The sequence below is a fragment of the Triticum urartu genome, chromosome 5 (genome assembly GCF_003073215.2).
Source record: "Triticum urartu cultivar G1812 chromosome 5, Tu2.1, whole genome shotgun sequence".
Classification (NCBI taxonomy): Eukaryota; Viridiplantae; Streptophyta; class Magnoliopsida; order Poales; family Poaceae; genus Triticum; species Triticum urartu.
In genome coordinates this window covers 476,364,246-476,373,134 of record NC_053026.1, presented here as the reverse complement: position 1 = coordinate 476,373,134, position 8,889 = coordinate 476,364,246, and the positions used below count along the sequence as shown (strand labels likewise).

General features: G+C 53.2%; 1 protein-coding gene across 2 annotated transcripts; it reads right to left on the bottom strand.

Moving 5' to 3' along the window:
* Positions 1-4,227: 4,227 nt before the first annotated feature.
* LOC125509959 (double-stranded RNA-binding protein 5-like) lies at positions 4,228-6,199 on the bottom strand. Of its 2 annotated transcripts, none has more exons than XM_048675037.1 (3): positions 5,581-6,199; positions 5,245-5,447; positions 4,228-5,136 (listed from the first exon to the last, which is right to left on the bottom strand). In XM_048675037.1, the coding sequence occupies exons 1-3, from the start codon at positions 5,824-5,826 to the stop codon at positions 4,560-4,562; spliced, it is 1,026 nt and encodes a 341-aa protein (XP_048530994.1). In that variant the 5' UTR covers positions 5,827-6,199; the 3' UTR covers positions 4,228-4,559. The 2 variants fall into 2 exon arrangements, with proteins under 2 accessions (XP_048530994.1, XP_048530993.1); XM_048675036.1 differs by having other exon boundaries at positions 5,228-5,447; positions 5,581-6,196.
* Between the last annotated feature and the right edge of the window lie 2,690 nt (positions 6,200-8,889).

Sequence of the window (8,889 nt, the reverse complement as noted above, 5' to 3'; positions counted from 1 at the left end):
GTGCAGCCGGGGACGCCCCACCAGAGGTAGCGCCCCTCGCTGTTATGCCGGCCGCCGACCACCGGCACGCCGTTGGTGGACGCCAAGCGCTGCTGCTGGCGGCGCTCGAAATACGCCGCCCAGGCCGCGTGGTTGTCGGCGGCGTACTGCGGGAGGGAGAGTTGGGCGTCGGTGAGGGACGCGCGCACGATCTCGACCTCCTCGGCGAAGTACTTCGGCTTCGCCACGGCGTCGGGCAACGGGGGAATGGGCACTCCCCCGGCGCTGAGTCTCCACCCCATTCGCCCGGCGCGCATGTCCGGCGGCGCCGGGATGTTCGCCTAGAACAGGAGCCAGGACTCCTGTTCGCGGAGATGACGGCGACCGAAGCCGTTGGCCGCCGCCTTGTCTCCGGGGAAGCATTCTGCCATGGCGACGGCGGGGATGGGCGGGCTCGGGAGAGGTAGAGGGAGGGGCTGGGCGGCGGCACTCGGGAGAGGCAGGGAGAGGAAGGGGCTGGACGGCGGCGAGGGGCGGGGCTGGTGTGGCCACAGGCGAGTGGAGGCCGCCGGCTTTTATAGCCGGGCCGCGCCCGTGTGTACGCGTGCGAGGGAGGGGAGGCGTCGGCACGCCGTCCCGTGACGCGCCGCCCATGAGGAATCAATGGCAAGGCTGACCGGCGGCAGCCTTGCCATTGATTCCCCGCGGGAACCGAGGCCGTTGGGGGAAGACGAGGCGCCGAGTCGCTGACGCGGCTGGCCCGCGTCTTTTTCGCGCCAAAACAGCTCGCCCCGGCGCCCCCGGGTGCCCCCCAGCGCGCCGGGTTCGGCCTGGGTCCGCCGGCGCTGTTTTCGGCCCAAGCCGGCGAAAATCGGGCTCCTTGGGGCGCGACTGGGCCGTTTTTTCGGCGCCGGCGCGAAAAAATCGCCTGGGGAGGCCTTCCTGGGGGCGCGGCTGGAGATGCCCTAAGGCTGGTCATAGTGAGGAGTAACTTAGACTAGTGTCATGCATATGACACTAGTCTAAGTTACTACCTTCATAATGCAAAGTAACATAATAGTAGTATCATAGATGGCTTCATTTATTAGCTCGTAGACTCATCTTATCTTGAAAAGCGCTATGTTACAGTAACATATTATGTTACCATCTCTCATTAATTACTTGCCACATAAGCAAAATTTTCTCGAAGTGTCTTATGTTACTAGCTAAGGGCATCTCCAATGGTTGTAAGATAGTTGTTGGTAGACTTTGCCACATAGGATTTTTGATGATGTGTCATACAATAAATGAGGGAAGAGAGGAAGGTTGTATGTACATGAACCAACACCCCTTGCACAAGCTCCAATGTAGAATGAGAGAGCACATTATTTATTATCTTACATCTTATTGGACAAACTAGATACAGCCCATTGGAGTTGTTGTATGTTAAGATGTTGATTGATGACATGGCATATTTTGCCAACAAACTAACATACAAACTGTTGAAGATGCCCTAAGTTACTCCCACTATGACTAGCCTAAGGGCATCTCCAACAGCTGTAAGATAGGTGTTGGTAAATTTGCCACCTAGGACAAAGTGATGATGTGGCATGTAATAAATGTGGAGAGAGAGCAAAGTTGTATGTAGAATAACCAACAACCTTTGCACAAGCTCCAAGGTGAAATAGAGTAATCACATTTATTTTCTTATCATCTATTGGATACCTTAGATACAACCCATTGGAGTAGTTGTATGATAGCTTGTTGGTTGATGACATGGACATTTTACTAACAAGACTAACATACAATCTATTGAAGATGCCCTAAGTCATCTTAGATTGTGCACCGTGACCAAGGAGAAGGGGAAAACTAGAGACTTTAATGTTTATTTGCTAATTAATAGCATTACATGCAATGAATGCATGTCGTGTTTGGTAATCTCAAGTCATTAAAAGCATACGCACTTCTCATCTCTTATTGATTGATATGTCAAGAAACAAGAAACGAGGTAGAAGTTAATGCATCGCGTCTAAGTATTTTATGACTATTTGGTTTTCGTAAGATGACTTATACATCTAAACGAATAGAATAGTTTTTTTTAGGATCAACATCGCCGCCTTATATTATCCGAAACTATATCCGAAACTAGGAATGTCGTCAGACAAAAAACTCCAGAATATGCTCTGGGGTACAGAAAACTAGAGTTTACATAAAACATCTCCTAACCCTACTTTAGCTAACTCCTCCACGTCACCTTCACATCATTGAAAGCCAGGAGCAGATTCTTGATCTCCTGAACAGCGTTCGCTTGATGGTCAAACACGTCTGAGCGTATGAGAAAGAAATGAGCTTCGATCTTAAAGACAATCTTAATCATTTATTTGATTGAACTGTTTATTATACTTATATATTGTAGCCTAGCCTATAGCAACGCATGTGCAGTCTACTAACAAACCTCTAAACGCAACATGCCTCGTGTTGCAAAGCACTCGTCAACGGATCAGGCGGCCTACGCTACCCAGACGCAGCGATCCACCCAGCGCCAAGCCCGCCCGCCGCGCTCGGATACATACTACGCCAGCCGTTGGCTCCGCTCGCACGGTGGAGGATCGACCTCTGTCGGCCCGTCCGTCGTCGTCGGGGCAGGCTGCCAGGTGCCCCCTCCGTCAAGGCCGCCTTAAATAGGGCGACCGATCGGTCACAGCCCACGTCGCCGCGCAACCGCTTGCGCGCCGACAAACACAGGCATAAATGGCCGGCGCGGTTGACTACGCGCGCGAGTGCGCGCCGATCCAAGCGCCCGGCCAGCGCGCACGTGCCCGGCTGCACGCGCGCATCCATGGACCGATCCTTCCTGCACGGCGATTCGCACGAGGTCGACGGGGCATCGGCCGCCGCGAGCGTGCGTGAGATGGGTGCTCATCATCACGGCACGCGCGCCGACGCCAGGATCACGCGGACATCCGGCCGGGCGTCGACGCCGTAGGCCTGCCGGCTGCCGCCCGCGAACAGATGTTGGGGCCTGGGGCGGCGTTTCTTCAACGGCTGGGGCGACGCTTGGCTTAAGCCACACGTACGCGACGTGCTCCTGTCTAGCTAGATAGATCGTGCTCCGGCCGGTCCTGCCGTGAATCCAGTCTTGCTGGTTCACATTTACGCAAACGTTTTTCCCTGCTCTGAACCAAGCGTCGCTGGATGGACCTCGGGTGTCCGGGTCCATCCAGCACCGCTGCTGCTCTCTCCTGCAGAAGCTACACCATGGCCCCTTGGCAAGATTCCTTCCCAGGGTAAATGTGAGGCTCGACCAAATTCGACGTACGTACTACTACAGTAGTTTCTCCTCCTGTTTTATCGTGTGGACTATACTAGCAGCAATGCTCCTACTGATGGAGTGGAGCGAGTGATGGGGGCATTGATGGAGCAAGACAGTGCCCACTAAACGGCCACTGGCCTCCATTAAACCATGCCTGCCACCCATCTCATCTCATCTCCTCCCTCGCAAGGCCATAAATGTCTGCGCCATGCCAATTAATGTCCACAGCTCAAGAAATACAGTAGTGTCTCTGCTCTGTGTTTCTGTATGCGTGAGGCGTGACCACACCACACAGCCCTCTCTCGTCGTCCCTCTTCCTTCACGGCCGGCCCCGGCCCCGGCCCCGTGCCTTGCCATGGCAGCAACCCCACTTCTTCTCTCCGTGGCGTCATGGCGCCGTCCCGTCTGCTCGCTCGCCGGTCAGGGTCGGCCGCCATGAAGGCTCCCAGCGTGCGAGATCTGTGGTAGCGTACCCGCCTCCTTCCATGCATGCCTCCAGCGTGCATGATCAGGAAGCAGATCGCCTTGCCAAGCACCAGCAAGCAGCTTCCTGCACGCGCGCGTAACTCCTGATGAGGATGTCGACGAGTACGTACGGCCGCTGCTTTCACTCGGCCCGATCGGTCGTCTCGTCTCCCTCGGATGCGTGCTTGCAACAGTGCCCTCATTCATGCGCGCGTGAACGGAGTCAAAGCAGCAATGCATTGCACGGCTGCTTAATTGATGCGCTGCAGAATCCAGCGATGGGCCATCACATATCCCATCGGTTAGCCTTGTGTCAGTGCGGTTGTATGGCCCTGGCTTTTCGATCGGACCGGATCAGAAGCCCTCAAGTTTATACTCCTACTTGGTTTCTGACGCTGTTAAAATTGATGGAAATGGATGGATGGACTGATCGAGCAACGAACTCGAACCACGGGACACACATGCGTAACCGGAGCCAAAGAAAATGGTGATGAGCTAGCTGTTTGACAGACACAGCAAGGATCGATCATGGCTTCTACTCAAGGAAGCCCTAGTAGGAGCTATATTCATAATATGTCCATCTCCATCTAAACCACCTAGCGGTTTCAAGAAAGGAAGAGCGGGCAGAAGGTGGTCACTTACACAAGCTTAGACACAGCAACTTGCGATCAAAATTCCCTTCCTAGAACCAAGACTGATCTGATCATATATAGCTACTGAACCTCGTCCTCTTCATCTTCAAAAGCTGGCGGCTGCGAGCTCACGCCTCGCCGCCTAGTGCTCTGCAGGTGCTGCCGGGTTGTCGTTCCGGTCATCGTCATCGTCATCCTTGGTGGCCGCGGCCGGCTGCGGCGGCGCGGAGCACACGGGGATCACCGACCGCACGCTCACCGCCATCGCCGGCGAGTGGAACCCGCCCGCGGCGAAGTATCTTGGCGCCGCGCCGGCGTGGTGGTACGCCGGGACGTGCGGGTAGTAGCACGGCGCCGACGGCATTGCCTCTTCTCTGTTGGTCACCATGGCCCTCTCCAGCATCTGCACCAGCTCGGCCGCATCGATCCTCCTCTGCCGCTCCAGCTCGGCGCCGTGACGGGAGGTGGACGGCGCCGGTCGCTGCAGCATGTGCAGCGGGGGCAGTATCCTGGGGCCGGCCGGCTGCGACTGCGGCTGCACGTGGCGCGTCCTCGGGTGTGCGGCATGGGAGCTCAGAGGCAGCCATTGGTGTCTGTAGAGCGACGGGTTCGGAGCAGAGGAAGAAGATGAGCCGGCGAGGCAGTGCTGCTTCGACGCCGCATTGCCGTCGCAACGCTGCTTCAAGGCGGCGAGCACTCTGGCGACGACCACGTGCTCCTGCTCCTCGCCGCCGCAGCCGTTGCCGGGCTCCTTGCGCGCCTCCGGCACTGCAGCAGGAGCCGTAACATCATTGGTTAGCTGTGATCTACAAAGATCCGGTGGTATTGAGATTCGGGAGGGCCGTGGTGAGTTGCTTACTCTGCTTCAGGGCGTACCAGGCGGTCATGGCGGCGTTCTTCTCCGCCTGCTTCTTGGTCCTGGCGGCGTCGCCGGCGAAGCTGAGGCCGGCGAGCTCGACGCTGGAGGCGAAGACGGGCGAGTGGCCCGGGCCGGAGCGCACGGTGGTGTAGGCCGGCAGCTTCAGCCCCGCCCGGTGCGCCGTCTCCTGCAGCAGGTTCTTGTACACCCCGGTCTCGTCCTGCACGCCATTGGCGTCAACGACACAACGACCAACACAGTTGAGCTTTGAGCACACCATTGACCATTCGCACCAGCGAGACATGCAGAGCAAGCAAGCGCATCGAGGAGGAGAAGGAGAAGAAGCAGCTTACGAGGACTCTGGCGGTGAGGTAGGTGGATGGCCCGCGGGTGGAGAGGCGGGCGAGCGCGACCTCGGCGGCGGCGTGCTCGGCCTGGCGGAGCGTGGTGCAGCAGGTGGGCCCGTGGAAGGTCTCGCCGTTGAAGGTGACGGTGGCCTTGAAGCGGGGCGCATGGTCGGGCCCCTCCCGCGTGCACACGTACGACGGCAGGCTGAAGCAGCTCCTCTGCGCCAGCTCCTGCAGCTGGTTCTTGTACATCGATCCGGCCCCTTTGTCACGCAGCCACCTATCTATCCCCTCTCCTCCTCCTCCTCCTTCTCCTTCTCCTTCTCCTTCATAGGATCATGGCGCCCACCCCAGCCGCCGCTCCAGACGCGCACGGGAGACAGAGAAACAGATCGATCGTGGTGGCTGCGGCGGTGTTCTTGGCGAGGGAGAAGAAGGGAGGAGGGGGGTCGAGCCCGGGTAGGCGAGAGTGTTTAAGTGAGGGTACAGACCTCTCTCTCACACACACACACACTCTCTACTGTGCCTCTGTATACAACCTCTGTATCTGTGCGTCTGCGGTGCTCGGCTCCACCCTCCCTCGCTCCGGCAGTCCAGCTAGGGGTAGAGTGGATCAGTGAGGCTGGGTTGGGTGGGGGGCACAGACACCTTCTGGTATTAATGGCGGGCATTTATGGTGTTTTGTAACCATCCTGCGCTGCGCTGCGCAGCACGCTTACCCAGGGCGAGCCGGCCCGGTCAGGATGCCATCACGGCCTCCGACCTCTCCCTCTCCCTCACCCTCTCCCACTCTCTGCTGCTGCTCTCTGCCGCAACCGGCCGGCCGGCCGGCACATGCGCGCCGCTGCGGCGAGCCAGCGCCAGCGGCAACGATTCCTTCGCCCGCCTCGTGCAGTCGCGGAGGCTTGGCTCCATTTGACACGGGGGAAAGCTGGGCTGGACTGTGCCCTGCCCTGCTGCGTGTACGCACGCGCGCATAGGTATTCGTTTCGTGGGTGAGACGGTGCCGCGGCGCATGGCAACGAGAGACACTGTTGTTGGCTGCTGCCTGCGCTGCGCTCGAGCAGATGATCGATGGCCCTCTCGCTCTGGTGACGCATGGCGCCAAGAGACTGGCCGCTGCTCGTCGATCCGTCGCGGTCACTCCATGGGCGCAGCGCCGGCGACGTAGGAGGAGGACTGGACTGCCCATTCGAATGTGGCAAGCGGCTTTGTTAAGTTCGTCTTCGAATATTGTCCTACAGAGGCGCGGGAGGAGAGGATTTAAGACAAGCAAGTGCGGACTGCGGAGGCATGCGGATTGTGAGCCCATTGATCTGCGCCAAGATTCGCATAGTCGGGGCTTATTTCTTGTATTACCAAGCGTATGTTGTCTCATATATCTGTATTCTCGTTATAAAACTAAAGTATTACACCCTCTGTTAGACTACATACGGAGCAAGAGGAATGAAACTATAATCTAAAATATGTCCATATATATATCTGTATATAATCCGTATTAAAATCTATAAAAAAAACGTATATTTGAAAACAGAGGAAGTATATGTTTTCTTGTGGTTCCCGTTTCTAAGACATAGATATTTCGATGAAGAGTTCCTGTAATAAGTGGGTACTAAACGTTATTGTTGTCCTTAAAGTGTTCCTTCTGTTCTTCTATCTCATTGTTCTCTGGAAGTACTCTCCGCTTCACTTCTTACAACACTTCCTTTCTTAGAACTGTTGTTCAAGAAGCATCGCTGTAGAGGAGAACAGATTGAAGCTAGTATTGCAAGGACTGAAGGCACAAGGCGAAGTATTGCATATAGTCAGCAGCACGGGTAGTCAATCATGTATTTCGCTGTGTGCGTGTTGTTCTTCCAATGTTTTTGTAAGCACAGTGTCGACCGTGTGCTTGCTGTTCTTCCAATGCTTTCGTAAGCACAGTGTCGACATAAGTTTGTTGGATATTTGATCCTTTCTTCTTTAATTCTTTTGTCCACTTTCTCCTTCTTGAACATCTCAAAGCTCTGCCTTAGGCAATTTTCTTGGAATAAAAAATTTGGCATAGATCGTAGAACAATAAATAATATGGTAAGCCTGGGGTTTACGAATCTAGGACTCAATTGTATATATCAGGAATTAAAAAGTTTAAAAACTTGAAAAGTATGTACGTTCGGAACATTAAAACTTACACGGTTATGTTAGTTAATTAGAGAAAACCTTATAGCACACATTATTGTCTTGTACCTTTAGAAGAAATTTGAAAATAAATTCTGAACTACTTGAAGGATGTAAATTTAAAATATGTATATCAAACATTATTTAAGTTTATGAAAAAAAGTAGAAACTTAATAAGAAGTCTACATATAGAAAGAGTGTGTATTTAAGTTTGTCAATACTACCTACTGCTATAGCCGGAAAAGACTTTATATATTGATTCACTTGTATTTGGAAGTAAACTTATTTATCATTTATTATTGTCTTCATTTACGTTCTAGTGCTAAAGTATGTCGTACAAGTCAGGTCATTCAGCAAGTGCTACAGCAAAATGTAAAAGAGATTTGAGATATTATTGCACTCAAGGAGATGACTCAAGCACTGAAAACAAGGATGACAAATGCAACTCTGAATCTATGTTGAAGGTAGATCATCTTCGTGTTGTTTTGAATGGATTCACCGGATACAAGAAATTTACGTCGTGGGAACGCCCGTGCGTTGTCATGAGCTTTTAAAATATTTTGACTAGTAGAATGCCCGTGCGTTGTTACGGGTTTTTAAAATATTTGACTAGTAGAATGCCCGTGCGTTGTCACGCGCTTTTGAAATATTTTGCTCGTCGCCCCCTACCCGAGTCGCCGCCTCCGCCGCCGGCCAATGCTCGAAATTGTGCCACAATCTCTAGCGCCCGCGACCTTCCGCACCACAATCTTAATGGTTGACAATATTATGAGGAAAAAAAGAAGGATCAAGATGGTTGTCTAAAGAAGTCATACCATCTCTTGTTGCACATCATGTTCATGGATTGTACGCATGCTCTCTTCTCTCGGCATTATTATCATATTTTCAGACTACAAAATCTAGCACTTGTGTTCTGAATAATTAGTAGTACAAATCAATTTCAATAACATGTCATGGGTGAATCATTTCGGTGCTATACTTTAAAAAAATCATTTATGCATGGGAGAGATTTGGCAGATTAGACCGAATGCCATGTAGAAAGCCATACCCAGTAAAGAGATCAAATTTTACTATAAAAGAACTATGTTACACACAAAAAATGTAACTTGTAAGCTCAATAGCACTACCTTCTTCCTCAAGTCTTCGCATTGATACTGT

Coding starts and splice junctions, on each gene's coding strand:
- LOC125509959 (XM_048675036.1), bottom strand. CDS start 5,826: ATGTACAAGAACCAGCTGCAGGAGCTGGCGCAGAGGAGCTGCTTCAGC. Junction 5,448..5,580: donor ACCTCACCGCCAGAGTCCTC/GTAAGCTGCTTC, acceptor AATGGCGTGCAG/GACGAGACCGGGGTGTACAA. Junction 5,137..5,227: donor CTGGTACGCCCTGAAGCAGA/GTAAGCAACTCA, acceptor CTCCTGCTGCAG/TGCCGGAGGCGCGCAAGGAG.